The 19,730-nt window shown below is 45.2% G+C and overlaps 1 protein-coding gene across 4 annotated transcripts in view; it reads left to right on the top strand.

The window, feature by feature from the left end:
- LOC142579523 (sodium- and chloride-dependent glycine transporter 1-like) overlaps window positions 1–19,730 on the top strand; it is a 197,074-nt gene that overhangs the window by 164,601 nt on the left and 12,743 nt on the right. For all 4 annotated transcript variants that reach the window (XM_075689831.1, XM_075689829.1, XM_075689828.1 and 1 more), the window contains exons 3-12: window positions 2,787–2,921; window positions 4,060–4,203; window positions 5,456–5,609; window positions 6,180–6,312; window positions 6,936–7,070; window positions 7,540–7,643; window positions 11,385–11,622; window positions 15,852–15,980; window positions 16,237–16,336; window positions 17,482–17,591. In XM_075689831.1, the coding sequence (XP_075545946.1) occupies window positions 2,787–2,921; window positions 4,060–4,203; window positions 5,456–5,609; window positions 6,180–6,312; window positions 6,936–7,070; window positions 7,540–7,643; window positions 11,385–11,622; window positions 15,852–15,980; window positions 16,237–16,336; window positions 17,482–17,591 (1,382 nt within the window). The remainder of the gene's footprint in view (window positions 1–2,786; window positions 2,922–4,059; window positions 4,204–5,455; window positions 5,610–6,179; window positions 6,313–6,935; window positions 7,071–7,539; window positions 7,644–11,384; window positions 11,623–15,851; window positions 15,981–16,236; window positions 16,337–17,481; window positions 17,592–19,730) is intronic.

Raw genomic sequence — 19,730 nt, 5'->3', positions numbered from 1 at the left:
GGGCTTCTTGATACTTCCCGAGAAGAAAGAAACCACACACACACACAAAAAAAAAAAACACGCCATGTGCGTCTTTATCTTTCAGCGTCTTCTTTTGTTTGGTGGATCAAGTTCGCTTCTCTATTACGAAATAAGCTCGGCATAATTGCATTTGAGGCTCAGTAAAATCGGGGACCACGCCAGAAAGGAGGGCTAATAATGACAAGTGGCGATGCTACCTTGAAACACCTGCACCAGGTCTCGTCACCTCCCCTCCTGACGTCGTGGACACTTAGACTATCTCACAGGGCATATTTGCATGCCAATTACACTTCGATGGCTTGTGAATAATGAAAAATTACATTGCGTTTGAAGTCCAGCAAGGAAGTTAGCATAGAATCTTTTGTGCACTTTGGCGGCAATTGAAGGCGCTCAATTACGCAAAAGATAACGTCAGATTCGCGGCTTCGCTTTAGCGGCATCGGTACCCTGAATTGGCGCAAAATACTAAAGCATAGATTTTGCGTTTCGTTATCTCCGTTGACAAACAATATTCTTCTGTTTAACATACACAGATTCAGTGTTAGTAGAAGATTTAGTCGGCAATAAGTAGTATAGTGTTTCTTATTGGGGTCCATTCATGGGATTTGTCAACTTTGCATATCTGTAAGATGCAGTTCACCTTAAACGAGATCACTCGTACAGCTATTTCCATATCAAGGCTTGAATAAATGTACATGATGTAAAAAAAAAAACCCGAAGAACATCGTCTACAGTGTTACTCAAGGTGCCAGTGACACAAGGATGAGAGGGGAGTGTTTCCCAGAAGCTTGTCGGTTCTTCGTTTACTTGTATATATTGGCTTTACGTTATTGTTGCCATTGTGACATGGCGATGATAATTATTTAGTGCTGTGCATGGACAGACACAACTAGAGCCGCAACTACTCATGACAGCTGCGGCTGTAAACGTACGAGTGATGCTAGGAATCCGCGTACTCCTCTCAAGTGGGTATGTGTTTTCAAAGTAAATAATAATAATAATAAAGCACAGGTATGACAAAGAAAATGAGATATTTCAAGAAAACAAGAGACAACTTTTTGTTAGTATTCATTGGGCACATACAAAGAGTGCTCATAACGTTAGATTTGAAAAAAATAAATTGCTGGCTCTCCCGTAATCGACAGTAGATGTCAGCATCTAATGGAAACTGACAAACCAGGTTGGTTGGAGGGGATACTAGCCACAGTCTTAAAATCGGTGTAGTGCATGTTCGCAACGGCACACTCCACCACACCTCACCAAATTACACTGCACCGCACCGCACCACGCCATACTGTGGACTGGTCCATATGGACGCTGCTCAGCTAGAAGAAAACCGGCTGAAGGCGGCAAGACAGGCAGCGAATGACGCCAGGGAGACAGAACGTACTGCCTAGCTATAAGAATAATGAATTGAATTCTGTGGTTTTACGTGCCAAAACCGCGATTTGATTATAAGACACGCTGTAGTGGGGGACTCCGGAATAATTTTGACAGCCACGCGACCGTTAACATGCCTCCAATGCACGAGGCACGGGCGTTTTTGCATTTCGCTTCCATAGAAATACGGCCGCCGCGGCCGGATTTGATCCCGCGACCTCGTGCTTAGCAGGGCAATACCATAACCGCTAAGCCGCCGCGGCGGGTGGACAGCGTAGCGCCATCTCTCGAAGCGGTGCAATAGCCGCGCCGCGGAACTCACGGACCGCTGACGTTCAAAAGAGGGCTCAAAGCCAAAAGATGGCAATGAAGTGTACGGCGTTCTGTACCTGCTTTTTTAACGTCGCTATTGGAAATGACCAGTGAAAACTTAAGCACACTAGAAGTTAAAGCTTGAGTGACATTGTGAACAAAGATTCGGAAGAACTGAGAAGCAATATTTTTTGTAATTTGTTTAGGCAGTAAATAACGTATTTAATGCGGTCCGCTACAAAGAACCGCATTACAAAGGTTTTCACAAAATGCGACCAGAGACTGCATTTTCTTAAGTTTTGACTGATTGCACGGGTGATCTCGTTTTATTCTCGCAACTTGCACGGATGTTCGCGTTTGAGTGCCCAGATAACGGCTCTGGCTTTTGGCTCAAGACCACTTGAAAGTCGCCGACGACAAAAGTTAAAAGCATTTCATGCTTAAAAACAAGCATGTTGAGCCCCAGTAATATACTTCGATAGGGGCTTACCGCATACACAAATGACGATCAATACTTTTGCGTCGTTGTCGCGAACGGGAATTGCTATCTTTTCATGCGCGGCACGAATCGTCGAAACAAATGGGGGGTCTCTTCAATTTAGGTGAGCTCTCGAGCCGGTAAAAGGACACAGAAGCGGAGATAAGGTTAAGTGAACTCCCTGGTGTTTCGTTTTTTTTTTTTCGCCTTGGGTATATATCTGTTGCATTGCTGTGCGAACGAGAAGCCACACACGACGACAATCCGGCAGGCCTGCGCTTAATGCTATTCCGCATCCCATCTCAACATTGTTTTGTGATGCGGAAGGATACTCGCAGACTCGCTCCACGCTATTTTGCAAGGCGCGCGACCTTGACCGCATCGTCTTCGATGCGCACGTGGAGACACTTCCTCTGGCTCTTCGTGCGTCATTCTGATAGGGCGAAGGCGATGAGACTGTGGCGGCGCGAGCGTTGATGCGCGCATTTCTTCGAGAGTGCCCGTGTCCCCAGAGAGAGCGATAGGGAAGGACTTGATGACCTACCGCCACAGCGTATCTATTTCTTGTGTCTTTTTTTTTTCTTCGCTGTTGCAGGGGCCTTCCTGATCCCGTTCTTTGTGATGATGATCCTTGCGGGACTTCCGCTCATGTTCATGGAGCTGTCCTTCGGGCAGTACTCTAGTTTGGGGCCCATCGCCATCTTTGAGCGCTTCTGCCCTCTCTTCCATGGTACGTGGCGCATCGTTTATGTCTAGCGCCACTGGTGACGACGACTAGTTCATTGTGCTGTTTGTTTATTTTTTTTTCGTTAATTTTGTTCCTTTTTTTGCCTTTGATATTAAACACATAGTTTCATATTTTGTCTTGCTGCCGCACTGCTCTGTTGGTCTCTTTAACGAGTTGTGTAGGCCGTTTTGAATTTATGCAAACTGAGGGTTCCTGGTTGGAGAAGGCGAGCTGATTAGTTATTGCATGTTTAGGCCAGCGCTAAGCCTAATGCGCTTGCGCAACGTACACGCTTCTGTACAAGTAATTTGCTGCTGGTGCATGTAGGCCGTGTCAGTGGTTACTAACCGGTACTGTAAGACAACTTTCTTTATAAGTATTCAAGGTTACAGTGCTTGAAGACTCTTTCTACGTGCGAACAATTGGCGCGCAAAGTCACCGCTATACAATATAAGGTACAACGGAATATTGTGTCGGACATTGTTGTATCAGTAGCTACCTTGTACGTGTTACATGCAGTAAGACAAAGTTCGAGAATACTTGTGCGGCGTAAGACGTAATCAGACATGAAAGTGATTTTGCACCTGAGAAATATTGATCTCACTGCACGTATATCTCTACTACATAAATATGTTGTTTCAGCTACAATTTATTCAGCTAACTTAGTGGGGGGCGGGAGTTGGGGTGTATATCCATACCAGAATATGCAGGAGGAGTTCCCAGAGCACAGAGCTGTATGAAGACTTATTATCCGCAAATATCAGCACGTTGATTGCAATTCGGCCTATTGCATTTAGCTCCCCGGACAATGCGAGTAGATCCTATTTGAGCAGCTTTTTTCCCCGTAAGCTGGAAATAACACTGCTGCTTGCTGTATGCCTTCAGCAAGAAAGTGCCCTGATCTAGTGGCTACAACATAGTCATGTGTAAACTGGAGAAAAAAGCTCCGCTTGACTGCCTATGCTCCAGAGTGCATGAGTAGTTTAGGCAGCTTTCTTAATAAGCAGTTTACTCTCTTCGCATTGCACTAGATTGAGGTTAAATTATTTTGGAGCATGGCTCACAAGTGTTGGCTGGCCTTCGCAGGTAGAAATGTGCTGTAGGGCAATGTTTAACAGCTGTTTCCACGTTTTCATTGCAGGTCTAGGCTACGGTATGGTGATTGTGTCCGGCATCGTTATGCTCTACTACAACCTGATCATCGCCTGGACGCTGTTCTATATGTTCGCATCCTGGTCCAGAACGCTGCCTTGGGAGAAATGCGACCCGGAGTGGTGCACTCCAGGTATGACAGTTTCGTTAGCACTTGCTGGAGGGGGGGGGGGGAAGTGATGTGTGAGAACAGTCAACCGTAATGCCAGCCATGTATTGCGACATCGTCTATGTTTGAAACGTCAAGGTGCGAAAAGAGGGAACAAGAAAAAGAAATTACAGGTGCTCTTGGTGCATACCATTGATCATGTTATGAGACAGAATTTTGTACACCCGCTACTCATGTGTGCAGTTAGTCTGTGGCGCCCATGTAGTGCACATTGTACAGCAACATTTGTTTTCACATTGGCATAATTAGGGAAACGTGTTCAATCGGGGCACACGCAAGATCCATGCTCGAGTTATGAACACCCTCTGAATAATGTTTCCCGACAGAAAAAGAAAAGATAGTTCAGGATTCAAGTGATCTCTCTACTCAAAGCGTGCGTCTTGCAACGTAGCATCCACTGACTTTTAACAAGGTTCCCCTGCGATAAGCAGCAACAGATGCTCATTAAACAACACAGCTCGTGTTCCACAAAACAACAATTCATGCCGCGAGCTAATTCTGCACTTCTGTGAGTACAAGTATAAGATCTATAATCGAAAAAGAGCTTTCTTTTCAAGGTGCTTCGCGGCATTGTTTTTTGTAAACGTACATTACTGTTAAATAGCTTTCTTCGTGGCATTAAGTTAGGGTAGCAATGTTCTTTCAATTTCTCTCCGTAACACTACAACCACTAACCACTACAACAAGCTTTCAATTTTGTAGTTCCTTGTTTACTGACTGGCGTATATTTTTTTCGATTGTTAAGGCTTGCACGTTTTATGTGAACTCGCCGAGGTTGTCAGGGAGACCGAGACAGAGACGGTGTATAGAGTTCGACCGCCGACATGATGGTGTCAGCATTGCTATCGTGAGCCTTCGTCACTGTGTGTAGGGGCTTTGCCGAAGAGACAGGCTAAACACAGTGTAGTCAAAACATGGCACACGGATATAAGTGCTTTGGCGCGTGGTCTGGTAAAATTTGAGTTAGGGAAACACAGTGACGGCGCCTAGACGCGGAAATACCGCGCCTGCCTGAATCTGCGGGTATCCGCCCGCAGCAGTGCGTGTGTGTCTGAGAGTCGCGTCCCACTTGTCTTGCGTTTTTTCTGGCTTTCTTTCTTGCCCTTGTGAGCAAATATGGTAGCGATTCGGTAGTAAATATGGTTTCAATGTTGCGGAATACGAGGTTTTGATAAAGCTGCCACTTGATGTCTCCGTGTTCTGTCGTTATTCCCAGCCTGTTATCAGTACGAGGACGCCGACGCTTGCTTTAGGACCAACGGATCCTACTATAACCAAACCTGCTTCAACCAAAGTATGGCCCAAGAACTGAATATATCAGCCCTTGTAAAGAACATGGCAAAGCGAACGCCATCGGCTGAATACTTCAGGTAAGGCATAAATACCCTCTACAAAAATGTTTTACCCTCTAGAAAAAGAAGGAAAGGATGGGGCGCCTTTTTGAGTGTACGTTAAACAATCCTGGGTGAATTAAATTAATTCAGAGCCCTAGATCATAGCCTCTCAAGCAGCGGTACAGTTGGCTTGTGGCGCACTACCTAACCTTTAGCCATAGGGATCTTCGTTAAGCACAAAAATAAAAAAAGGAACACTGGAGTAACTGCGCGGGAACAGAACGCAAGGAAGCGATAAGGACGTGATTGCCAAAGGCAAGGCACACGCAACTTTGTTAGATGAAGTAGATAGTGCGTGATTACGATATGGTAGCACGTAAGCAGCTTAAGAAGGCTACGTGGCTACTTCTTGCCACGCCGATTTAGAGAGTATGCCGCTAGAAATCACCGCCGTCATTGTTATACCCCAATCAGTCACTTAATTAAATCTCGCACAGTCATTAGGTCCGAAACTAAGTGATTGCAAACACACTACTTCAAGAGTGCCAGCAACTAGCAATCGACATCCTTACACTCTGGCGTGCTTACCTTGTCCCACCTTTGCAGGTTCTTCGTGCTCGGCGAGTCTCCCAGTATACGAGAAACGGGCGAGATACGGTGGCCTTTGGCCTTGTGCTTGCTACTTGCCTGGATCATTGTCTTCCTATGCCTCTGCAAAGGCGTCCAGTCCTCGGGAAAAGTGAGTGCGCGCTCTTACCCAATCTCTCGTCTTTTTCCCGTTCCTATAGCGTTTGTTTAGAACTCGAGAGTCGCCACGTTGTAGCGGTACCAAAATCAACTCAAGAGCGCCCAATTATCAGAGTTCGGCAGTCATATTCAGTCATATCTAAAGACAAGCGTTCAGGTTTCCTCGCCCGCATGAGTGGTTCTTGGTTCTTCGAGTTTGACCGCGTTCAATTTTCTATCAAACACATCCCATTTCTCTTTCTGTCGTCTTTATAGTTCGGCTTCCCATTGTTCCTTCTCCGTTTTAGGGTATAGAGAGAGTGATTGTAGAGGTTAAGAGGCGCTATTTTCTGCAACCCTTTAAGTAACACGGCTCAGCGCCTTGGGGAAGGGAAGGGGGCCATAAATATAAAGCAACTTTATGTGCTGCCTGACTTCTCCTTTTTTTCCCTTTTGTTTCCTATTTATTCTACACATCATTCTGAGACGCGTACCACAGTGTTTTGAGACTCCTTCAGCGCAACGTTAAACCTTGCTATCGCCTTCAATTCTTCGCGTTCTGGCAAAACTACCACTTTTCTTTTGTTCTTCCAAATATTGTTCCTAATTCTAGTTTTCTTTTTTTCTTTTACGCAGGTGGTGTACTTTACTGCCCTTTTTCCCTACGTGGTGCTGGTGATATTGTTTTTCCGCGGTGTTACCTTGCCTGGTGCCTATGAGGGAATCATGTTCTACGTCACGCCTAACTGGAGGCTACTACTTACCCCGCAGGTAAGCGCAAACATTGGTATTACCATCCGCAGGAAAAATTCGTAAGTGGATATAATGAATACTTGTAGATCTCTTTCTTCCCATACAATTTATTCACTAAAGAATGTTAGTTAAAGGTGAGCTACGTTGCATTCCTAAAGTGCCAAAAACTAAACGTGGCAAGTTTTGAAAAAACTTTACTGAGCCGTAACGGCTTAAATATACATACATATTTGGAAATGCATGAGGTCACATTGACATGCCGACGCTGAGGCTTCGGCGCAAAATTCAGAAGGTAGAACTTTGACCTACATTTTTTTTTTCATCTAATCGCCAATCTATCATCGTGAAATTCCCGATAATAGTTTTTCAAAGGCTACTTTATCTGCACAAACTCATTTCTTTTCTTCAGTGTCTCTTTATTCGTCTCTCTGTGCTGTTTCTGACGAAGACGAAGCGAAGTTTAACCGTAGTTATTCTTCAATCTCAGGTCTGGGGAGATGCGGCGGTGCAGATATTTTTCGCTCTGAGTCCGGCCTGGGGAGGACTCATCACACTGTCGTCTTACAACAAGTTTCATAACGACTGCTACAAGTGAGTTTCCGCTTTCATTGATGCGTTGAGAAAAGTTGAAGTGCTCTCCGATTCGTGGCGCATTCTCGCTCCCTGTCGCGTTGACGCAATCTGGTGCTAGCGGAGTCCCTCGAGGCATTCAGTTATTCCGCTACAACAGCGCAGGAAAATCCGCGGCAGCGTGATGTTTCTGAAAGTATAGATCTACACGCCACGCTCACATTATTACAGGAACAGACAGAGGAAATGCCGTTGCCGCCGCTACCGCGGTAATGAACCCGCAGTGGCAAACACAACCTACGGTGTATAAATAACACCAGTGAGGCAAATATCGAGGACGCAACATGAAGACCGCGTATACCGCGACCGGAACTTAAAGGGAGAGAACAAACCTTGAAAATTGAAACGCCTCTCTCGACAGAACTTGAACAAGTGCAATAAAGCTTGGCGAAGGTCTGGAGCTATGTGAAATGGAGCGCGAACAGGGTTGCAAGCCGGCGGGACTGCAAGCACTCGCAAGGGAATAAAACATAATAATAAAAAGAAAATAAGTGCCTATATTCACTCCTTCACGAACGGCGACTTTCTCGTTGTTTTTAATGAGTATTAGTCGCGCATTATTTCAAGCGAATACTCGCGTACGTCAATTTCCAGTGGCATGGAAATAACCGATGCTACTCAGCACTAATCGGTGGCCGTGCACTCCGGTATACGTCGCTTTTCTTTTATTTTATTTTTTTTTACTGAACTACTCGATTTTCCCTCCCTTCGTCACACGAATTTTAAACTCGCGAGTCTTCTTCTGTCACTCTTGCCGTTTACTTCCTACACATCCACCCATAGTGCTGCGACATTAATTTAATGCGAAAGCATTATGTGCCCCACTGAGCGAATATCCGTCGTAGCCGGCGTCACTCAAAGATGGTACCAAGAGTGACCGAAGGCGCAAAACAAAGACACGTGAAAAAAAGAATGCTTGAATTGACGTCAAATTTCTCAGGAAGGTTCCTGTAAACAAAGTACATTAATGGCTTTGAGAAGGAAAACGAGGCAAATGTCGGTCCGGGGTGGGAATCGAACTCGGGCCTCCGGGGTTCGACACGAGCACGGTTCCCCGACATCATGGCGGTTCTACGGTTCTAGCCACGGAGGAAGGAAACTAAGGAGAGGCCCTGACGTCACTCTTTGTGAAGCTAAAGCGAAGCCGGAAGTTGGCGTTGCTAATGGCGTTGCTCCGCCTATCGGGCCAGCTCTCCTCTCTTGTTTACATTTCTCGCGAAACCACGCCGCGCTGCGCGCAACCGTGCTGCTCGGACCCGCGCGCTCCGCAGCAATCGTTAGCACGTTAGCATGATTCCGCGAAAGAGGGCAACATTTCCCGCGGATATTCCTTCACCCGTAGGCATTGCCGTGGCGCGGTACATTGCGTCAAGCGTTGCATGCGCGTTAATTTCACGAACTTTAGTTCCTCCTGTCCCACCTGGCCACAGCAATATCCGGTCGAGCGCGGTCCAGATAATGCAGCGCAACAAAACACGGAGACCAACGCAAACCTGCCCGCACGCCGCCTCTTCCACGGTACGAAACCTACGGAGCAACACGTGTGAGCGCACAGAACCATAACAAAGCCGCCATTGTGGCCCGAAAGGTGTGGCCGCTACAGCAAAGAAATAAAAAAACAGCATAAAAGAGGAGAACCTACTACGTCACTTCCTCCACACTTTTCTCCTAGCGCGCGGAGGGGGTAGGGCCTCTCCTCAGTTTCCTTCCTCCATGGTTCTAGCTGAATAAAGGTGTGGCCTAGCCCGTGCGTCATTAGGCACGTGACGGCGCAGCCAATGGGGAGGTGGCGCCACGTCACGAGGGTATAACATGAGCGCGCTCAAGGCGTTCCGAGGTCTACAAACGGTATAATGCTCTCAAATTCCCACACGTAAGCATTCTATGGTGTCCCTGCCTAATTTTCATTTGTTGTTCTTGTTATAATTTGTTCGCCAACTGGGTGCCTACTTATCTATTCGTGGCCCATTAAACGCACCGATCAAGAGGCTCGATTAGTAACTGTCTTTCCATATCTGTGTGAGGACTTATATAGTACGCCCATCTACCATTAAGTTCTCGCAGCAGAATCACATTAGCAGCCCTATGTTTGACAACCTACTAATGCTCCCTTTTAATGGCGTATGCGAATTATATATAGATATACGCGTTAACAACATAGTAACAAAAAGCAGCCGTCGATTATATTTATCTATACTTCGCGTGCGGTCTCGTCTAACACCGGAGTAAATTATCGGTAAGTTTATTATATCAGTGTGAGAAATACATGTAAGCCAGATGTTGCTTAAATTTATTGGTGTAAAACTGTATAACATACGTACCAAACAAAATAAAGCATGGCAGAGATATGTCACGTGGGTTACAAAAAATATATTTTCAGCAAGTATCCACGCTTTAATTCTGAAATTTTAATTTTATGTGCGTGCCTATGAATATGTATCTACATGTGCTTAAATATGTACTCTTGCTTCTATAAAACGTATTAGTATATGTTCTGCGGTTTCATTTTTTTTTGCAATGCAATTAAGTTAGAATTGTGAGAGCTTATGTACGAGTGTTCGCTGCGCCTCCCCCCCCTCCCCGTCTTTTGTGTCGTCATCATACATGTTTTCTTGTATCTGTTCATTTGTGGTTATCTAAGCATATATGCAATGGGTTCGTTGAATGCTTAAATGGACACTAAAGGCTTATGCTAAGTCGGCATCGACTGCTTAAATACCATTGTAGAAACCTCGCAACGCTTGTTTCGTGCCAGGAAAAGACTTAGTTTACGAGAAAATTGCATCTGAAGGGTCCAAATACCTTTATCGCAATTCAAATCTCCCGCCACCCAAACGGGAGAAACGGGAGAGCAGTGACGTTGCGTACGCCATCAGCACCCTTTGCTGGCGTCGGTAGGGTGCCGTCGGTGAGTAAAACCTCACCCGACAGACGGCGGTACCGAGCCAAGACAGAGCGGTGGATTCGCCGCTGAAGCTGCTTTTTACTCAAGTGGCATAGACCGTTCTAGCATATCGCGACCTCACACGGAAGTTGAATTCTCTGCTACTTGCCGTTTGTGCGAGTTTCGCGAGCCCGCAAAACCACCGCAGCAATACGCAATAACAAAACTGCTGAAACGCGAAAGCGTGGGCGGCGCGCAGTCGAGCAAAAACGAAACCTTTCCATCACCCGCGTCGTTGTTAAGGGTAATTTCAATGAGTTCTTTTTTCTAAAAAGGATATAGAACTGGACAAGTAGCATTTTTTTTGGACTTATAATACAATACAAGGATGTTTTTTTTTTGCAATGAGTGGTTGAGTAATAGTGACAAAATTTAACTGAGGAGTGCTTTCGTCATCGGCCAAGTACTTGAATGTCCCAGAGGAGTCTCTAATCATGTCCTGCATTTACCTCAATTTCTCGATTACTAAGGCTCTGTTCGCGATAATATTGGCGCCTTAGAGATTCCCGAGCACTATTCTATCACTTTAGCTCGACTTAAGATTTGTCTTTAGTGTCCCTTTAAGTCGCTGCCAATTTCTTTTCTCTTTTCTTTTTTTTTTTTGTTTGAGCGGCCTGTAGCTATTGGTTGTAAGGTGGTTCAGTGTATGTAAAATTTTCTACTTCCATTTTTTTTAAAAAAGCTAAAGTAAAAAAAAGCTGAAAGCTCTTTTGTATTTTGCTGCAACCGCTATGTAACATCTGACCTTCCGTTTTCAGGGACTCCCTGATCGTGTCCGTGAGCAACGTGCTCACGAGCATCTTTGCCGGCTTCGTGATCTTCTCGGTGATCGGGTACCTGGCCCACGAGCTGAACGTCGAAGTGGAGCACGTCGTGGACCAGGGCGCCGGCCTCGCCTTCATCGTCTACCCTGAAGTGGTGGCCCGATTGCCGGTGGCGCCCCTCTGGGCCTTCCTCTTCTTCTTCATGCTGCTCACACTCGGCCTCGACAGTCAGGTACGCCGTCGCCTCTTCTGTCCATCTCCTCAGGGGCGCCGGAGACCGCACGTCTTCTGGGTGTAGGAAAGCAGAATGCGTTCCTTGTGGAGCTGTGCCGAATTATTTCAGATCTACTGCGCCGTACACCCGTCACCAAAAGTACGCGAAGCGCACTTCCCTGGGAAAATGAATTATTAATTTCCTCATTCCTTTGACGCACATCAGAAGGTTGACGAACGCAAAGTTTCGATTGTAGTAGCCAGTATCTCGCTACGTGACAAAGCTACGAAGAATGTCAGTTTTCAATCCGTTACCCCTGGTCGATGCACCTTTGCTCATGGTATGCTCATGTCTACGAGCATGCAACAATACTTGTTGCGGGGATAGTTGGTTAACAATGCTAAGGAAATTATACTGCTCAACACAAATGAAGACGAAAAGAGAGAGCCACAAATTAGCGCAACGCGGAGCCATGTTGAGAAGGACTCAACATAAACAACACGTACGCGGACTTTAGACACGGATTAGCACTAACTTGCTGACCGTATTTTCTAGCCCTCACCGCACAACAGCTGTTGACGTGTGCGATATGCGTTGAAGAAGGGTCACTTGACATGCAGCTCATTTTATGTCACGCCACTCTCAAACGCCGTTGCTGCTGTTACACATTGCTAGGTTCTACGTTTTCCCCAACTTCCTCGTGTTCATGTCGTTTACCTTCTTTTACTATATATGTTGACAGTGAGCTTTACAGTTCCTTACTTTATAGCAGCTGCAACCACGCACACATTCAAGATACAAAAGGGTTGTGCACGCTGCTATAGTAGGCTAGGCTGAAAGCGCTTACATGACGGCATGCCGAAGAGCCGTCAAGCCGTTTCTCAGGTACAACACTTATTCAGGTACAATAACAAAGTAAAACAAAACACATCGCGCAGCAATCAAGCTGACTTACTGACTCGCAACAATACAAGCCCATCTGCAGCATACTGCACACTACCAGACGTTTCGAATAAAGCTTGGGAGCGAGATACCAGATGTTTCAGCGAACATTTTCAAACAAATTTTTATTTAATTCCCTGTGGCAGATGGCACAATTCTAGTCCATAAACTGGTCTACTCGGTCAGGTGGAGATTTCTTGCACAACAAACTGAAATGCATTATCGACTAATTAACAGAAATTCACTAATTATGTTCCTAACTAATTACGTTATGGTACCTACTACAATTTACAAATTCTAGCCGGGGAGTTCGCTGGGCGGATACACTTGAAGTGATTTCTCAGGATGACACCAGTTTCGAGAAATTAATTCCCGAACTTTGCGGGAGAAATGCACTGGCGTTCCAGTTATTTTTGTGCTCCCATGCAGAAAACGACGTTTCTTTAAGAAAATGAGTGCAACCACAGTGCAATTTTTTATCGCCAGTTGGACGGCGCATATCTTGTAAATGGTGTCATCCACACAATTCTTTTCAAGTGAATATGTCTTGAAGTCTCACCCGCTAGAAATTGCAAATTGAAATATTTGCCATAAGGTAATTACAGGGTGTCTACCAACCGGGAAAACCGGGAATTCTCAGGGATTTGGAGTAGTCTGGAAAAACTCAGAGAAAACTCAGGGAATTTATGCCTCTATCAGGGAAAATTCGCTGTAATTTTATTGAAAGTGTCGGAAGTCGCGGTAATGCTGGCTCGAGTAACAGAGAGGAATCGTAATGAATCGGCTTTGACGTCCTGTCGTCGTCTGGAGGAGTTGCCAATGTACAGTCAACGACCGGCTTTCCGGATTCCCGATAATTTGGATGGCTTTGCGGCACCACCACGTACCCCATAGAGTCAATGTATCTGAACATTTGAAATTTCGGACGCAAGAACTCTTCGCCGTCCGATTTTCCGGACGTTTTGCCGTGACCACAGGTCCGAAACGGCATTAATCAAAGCCACCACCGCTGCCATAGTGATTGCCTCGCCACCTCGAACCGGCGCTCTTGGCACGCAGATCCACTGGCAGCCGTAGCCACCACTGCGGCAACGCTAGGCCTAGCTGCTTCGACGTTCGCCATGAAGCTTCTTGCCGTTGGATGCCGTATTTTTTATTGAAAGAATTCGCCGCTGTCAGCAATGGCACGGACTCCGCCTTCGTGGTCCTCATGATTGGCTTAAAAGCTTGGAAAGCACGTAGCGTTGCTTAATACCGGTTCCCGAATGTTAGCTTTGCCTCTGTATAGAAATCTTACTTGGTGAAGCATACGCAAAAGTATTGCAGTGAAGCATAACAAGCATGGGAAGGGGTTATGCCACGGGACACAGTATGTATTCCTTAATTATACACGCGTGCACCCGGTATTTCCTGTCACAGTACGAGCACCGATATGCCTAGTACGTGTACCGACAGGCCTTCAGAGCGTTTTCGAATGTGCCTGGAGTGGTTTGAGCCCTTAAGGGCAGTAAATGACATGCATTTTTTTCTAACTGACCGATTCTTCGGACGTTTTCGCTGCCCCTATGGAGTTCGAAAAATGGGACGTGGACTGTGCAACTCACCAAAAAGATGCTTCAAATAGTTCGTGGTGTGAACGAGTAGCGGAAGGAGGACAAGAACAGAAAAGACCTACGCACTGAGGAATGAACGGGAAAGGAGGCTTGCTGCCGCCGTTTTGAAGGAGCTTGAGCTAAAAAACAGTGTTGGCTGATGCCGATATGCAGGCGTCTCTAATCGAAACCAAAATAAACTCTTTAAAGCGGTGAAACACAACACTGAGGCGTCCTGCGCGGGCTGAGAGTATGTCAGGACAGTTGAGGTTGACTTACGAGCTGTTGAGAGAGAATCTCAATTGTGACAAAGTTAGTGCCTCATACCACTGAGCTTCCTATCAGTTAATAGAAATAGCTCATATTCGAAAATATTTGGTTCTGTATGCATCTCCTTTTTATTCATATTTGAGAATGTCCGACTCAATATGCTTACTGGAGTGACAGCATCGGGCGATATGGTTGCAGCCCGTCTTCACACAAAACATAGTTCTGCATCACTCAGGAAATTTTGCAAAGGCACTCGGGGAGAACCCGGAAAACTCAGGGAACTTGGAAATGTCAACTTGGTAGACACCCTGAATTAGTTAAAAACTTAATTAGTGAATTTTTGTCAGTTAGCCGACTATGCATTTCAAATTTTTGTGCAAGTAATGTCCGCGCCTCTTCGAGTAGACCAGGTCACGGACTAGAATTGTGCTATCCCCTACTACAGGGAATTTTAATGAATTTTCCAAAGCGTTCGCTGAAACACCCTGTGTGTATGTGACGCAAAAGCCATGGCGGGAAACCGAACACCGGGCTTTGCCTTGCGTAGCGCGCACTTTCTCATTCGCGGTCATCCGATAGAATGACCCTGAACCTTCATTTATATCGCAATGACAATGGCTGTACATGGGTCTCTATTTTTTTATTTCTCAGCCATTTAGCCATTTCTCAGCCATCAACTGCACTCTTGCGCCTTGCTTGCTCTCATATGTGTGTGTGCGTGTGCGTGTGTGGTCGGCACTGTATTCTTGTCGTACTTTGCCTGTCCTGTGTCGCGCTGTTAGTGTGCCTTCCGCCAAAATGTTCTCATCAGCCCGGCTCCAATGTTCACCTTATTAAGGAGGAGTTGGTCTACTTTGTAACCCTTTCCGCTTGCCACCTTAGGCTATTGTGCTCCTAACCTATACAGTGGTGTCGTATCACTAGTCTTCTTGAATATAGGAGCTGCGTGCTTAGCTTAAAAAGTAAAATTCAAAATTACGTCACCATAAAGCAGGTAGCATTTTTATTAACACAATGTAACCAAGAAGAAAACATTGAGTTTAAACTGTGTAAATTAACGAACAAATACACAATGCACTAATGGGCTCGCGCAAATGACTAGTGCAGTGATAATACAAGGGAATCTGCAGACTGCATGATAACTTAAGATTACGCCTTCTGCAACTAACAGTTCTTTGTATTGCGCCATTGGCCTTGCACTGGAATGCACATTGCGGCGTGTTTGCCATTGATTATATATCGTTAGGCATATTTCACTAACATTAAATGAGAACTGTTTAATCTATGTCCACATGCTGCCGATTGATTTATGCAAACGTTTTTTTTAATTATTTCTTTGACGACGCCACTTCCCGCGCTTGGTACCTCATTGGGAGGTTATCACTGAGTAATCTTATGTTTTATTTATCTGCCCTGTTCTTGAACCCCGTTCCCGTTTTGCAGTTTGCCCTTCTAGAGACCGTGTCAACAGCAATCTTTGACCGATTTCCAAGCCTTCGAGAAAAGAAGACGCTCGTGGTTCTCGCAATATCAGTCTTTGGCTACTGCGGCGGTCTAATATTCACGACACGGGTAAGTCGATAACTGAAGCCGCTCTTTTGTTGTGTGTATGTGTGTTATTTTTTTGTGCATGTTTGTAAGTTTGTTCTTTATCTGCAGTTCTGCTCAATTTCTTGCTCGCGGTCTTTCACGGATTAACAATTCGTACTTCGAACGACCTCTTCAGATTTTTAATTTTCATGTATAGCTTCTTTTCCTCTTGTAAAGAAGGTTTTGTTTAGTAGCGAATAAATACATTTACTTGTTTCGGTTCCTGTCTTCATAACAGGCTGGAGTCCACTGGCTGGAGCTATTCGACAAGTACGCCGCAAGTCTGTCCGTGCTAGTCATTGCCATTGGAGAGTGCACAATTATCGCCTGGTACTACGGTAAGCGTAATCAGTAAAGTACCGCGTACGCACTACTCGACACTTAAAGGAACTGCCAGCAAAATTTATAATGTTTGCAGTAAACCATGCAGAGTAACGGAACATAGCAAAGTTCAATATAGAGGATTAAGCAAGCACATTGCAGTGCAATTCAGAAACCCCTACCACTTTCTTTTGTGGCCTGACATTCCAGTGTCAAAGTACATTAGCGAAGAGAATTAGGAAAGCTTGATTATCAGAACTGGAGCTGAAATTCTCCGATACGAACAAGCCATCCGCTTACAGGTTGCGTATTAATCGAGTGCGATTGATTTTCGTCAGTCTGCCGTATACTGGGTGAGTCACATCCACTTGAGAAGCAAAACTTCCGCTATTTTCACGCTTGCCGGTTCAGTTCATCGGCTGTTGAGTAAGCCACCATGTTGTCTGTGGGCTTGTGGCGAGCTTAGTACGCTATACTTGAGCAAGAAGCGGTATCTTTCTTAATTCGGCACCGAATGATGCAAAAAGCATCTAAGAATTACTCTTCTGCATTGAAGTAGAAAAGTTTACGGGTTGCCTATACGTAAGTAAGTAGGCAAAAAAAGAGAGAAGTGAAACCACTGATGGCTATGTAATCGCTACGTTAAGAGAAGTTTTATTTTCTGTGTAAATGGAAAGAAAGAAAGAAAGAAAGAAAGAAAGAAAGAAAGAAAGAAAGAAAGAAAGAAAGAAAGAAAGAAAGAAAGAAAGAAATATCTTTTATATTTGGTACTTCAATGCTAGCAACGTCGAAGAAGTGCTATCTTTATTTGTTTCCCACTGAAAACGTCAGACACATTTATGTGCAGAGATATAGGATCTTGATGAAAAATTGGAGGCTTTCGCCGGAGTGGTGTGACTGCATACTTAATACTGTGCGCAAGGGGGGGGGGGGGGCGATGGGGCAGGCATAATTTAAGGAGAACGGGGAAAAGAACAAGGAAAAAACTGAGAGGAGGCCATAATTCTACTTAAAGATGCAACTACAGAACGTATGGCATTGCGATGTGCATTAGCTATGAAAATATTATTAATGCTTCGTCGTGCGTCGTTGTAACGTGCGAGTTTCCTTTACTTATTTTAAATATTGATTTATTCATACTGTCTCATTTCTTTCTGCGCAGGCGCGGAGAAATTCCTCTGCGACATCGAGAAAATGATCGGATCTCGCTCCTATGCGTGGACGAGGTTCTGGACCATCATGTGGAAATACTTCACACCAGCCACGTTAGTGGTAAGCTTGTCTTAGTACCACACGCCTACGTCGCTATCTTTTCTGCATTGCCATTTGCTGCACATGTAAGAAAATAATGCAAATTAGGACTTCAAACTTAAACCATACGATGCAGCTTAATTGGCCATAGGGACGTGGGAAGATTATGTCTACTATGTTATTCTATGCTTCTGTTACACAACTGACCAGCTGTGTCACAAGGGTGTGTTGTTAACACAGAGAACCACGTGTCAGGTCACGTCAGGTCACGTCAGGTCAAAGGTCAAAGCACGTGGACGCGCTTCTTGGACGATACCCAGATGGATATGTGCCATACTATGAAAATCATGGTCATTATCAAGAGTCCGCGATCATTTCCAAAAGTAGACCACCTGCTCCTTGGCCAATCCCTGGTTGTGGGTGCGTGCTTTAGTGCGGAAATCATCATCATAATCAACACGAAGTGATCATCTGAAGGAGCAAGAGGGCATTGGCACGATTGAAGTATACGTGTTGTTGTGGCCTAATCAATCAAGAAAAAGGAAAGAACTGTTGAGGCCTGATGATTAGAGTATCGGACTCCCGTTCAACGAGCCGGAGGTTCGAATCCCACCACCAGAGGCACTTCTTTTTTTCTTTAGTAGTGAGGAAGGATCTACTAAGCGAGAACCCGACCAGCGACCGACCTACCGAACCAGGCGAAATCACGCGATGGTAGGCAAAGAAAGCTTCGCTTTAAAAAAAAACAAGAAAGAACGAAAAGAACGCAACGTATGGTGGTGGCACATCCAGTTGTGAAATGTTTAAGCAACAGTTGACTCCTGCACCTCTGTCTACTAGACTTATCTATTGTACTGTGTGTGGAAAAACAAAAGCATGCATAATCCGGTGCTTGGGCGCTGAAAACTCAGGCAAATATTCTCCTAAGTTAGGCCCTCTTGTATTTCTACTGCGTTAATAGCAAGAACAATGTCTCTATGAGAGCCCTGCAAAATTTTGTGTCCGTTACTGATCTACTGGCTTCTACCCACGATCTTCTCTGCTGTAGCTTCAATCTACCATGTCCACGTCAATCTCCTTTATCAGCCACGCTAATTTGAGGCTTCAGAGGCGACAGTAAAGCCACAGTAGTTTACCAAATAGCAACTTGGGACTGTGACGTACAGGATTTAATATTGTTCGCGCCCATACTATTTTATTGGTTTTCGCACAAAGTCTTCGGTAGAGTGCGCTCGCTGGCAAGAGATTAGGCAAGAAATCTATCAGATTCGCTTCATAACCCGCCTACAGTCTTTGCTTGAGACAAAATATGAGCGCTTGCCTCGAATGCTGCACATCCTGAAGTGGCAACCACATGCAAGGCTTTGGCGCCATTACGGCGTGGCGTCGGAGCATGCGTTTCATCTCACAAGTTCCTCACGCAGAAATGATGGCCCATACGCCTTATATTGGCCGGGTATTTCTGCGAAGACCTTAACCACATTTTACTCGGACTGTAGCGTCTGTCACGCTCTCGAAAGAATAGCTGACATACTTTGCGTGTGCCCTCAATATGCGGCCGAAGGAAGGACACTTAAGTCTAGTGTTGACTGCTTGTACTCCCGCCCCTTTTCGGAAGAAAAGATTTTAGGCGCGTGGAGAAGAGTTGACTATGCCCAACGTGCCATACAGTCACTCTTGCGCTTTCTACGTGAGACTGGTTTAGACGATCGCGTTTAGAACCTGTGAGACGTACAGACCGTGCGAAATGTGTTTGTGCGATAACTTTTTGTGTGCACAAGTTTGCTCTTGCGTGTATTGTGTCTACAGTGCGCATCCGCGTATTGGACAACGTGTATATAAGTAGTTCATTGTGCCCTAACATAATCACCTGCCACCTACCTTTCCCTGCATTTCTTACTTCCCCTTTCCCCAGTGAGGAGTAGCAGGCTAGAGACGCGCTCTCCAGGCCAACCTCTCCTTCTTTCTCTTCATTAATATCTACTTCCTCCTCCTCTTTAAACACATTTTAAATATCACCTTTGTCGGATAGCACAATTCTAATACTTAAGCTGGATTGCTGAAGAAATGGGGGGGGGAGGGGGCATTATTTGCACGAAAAATCACAATGTCTAACTGACTAATTACGAAATGTAACTTATTTTTAATTAATTACTTTAT

Source organism: Dermacentor variabilis, chromosome 4, assembly GCF_050947875.1.
Source record: "Dermacentor variabilis isolate Ectoservices chromosome 4, ASM5094787v1, whole genome shotgun sequence".
Taxonomy (NCBI): domain Eukaryota; kingdom Metazoa; phylum Arthropoda; class Arachnida; order Ixodida; family Ixodidae; genus Dermacentor; species Dermacentor variabilis.
The sequence above is the reverse complement of the archived record's forward strand: the minus strand, read 5'-3'. Positions and strand labels throughout refer to the sequence as shown.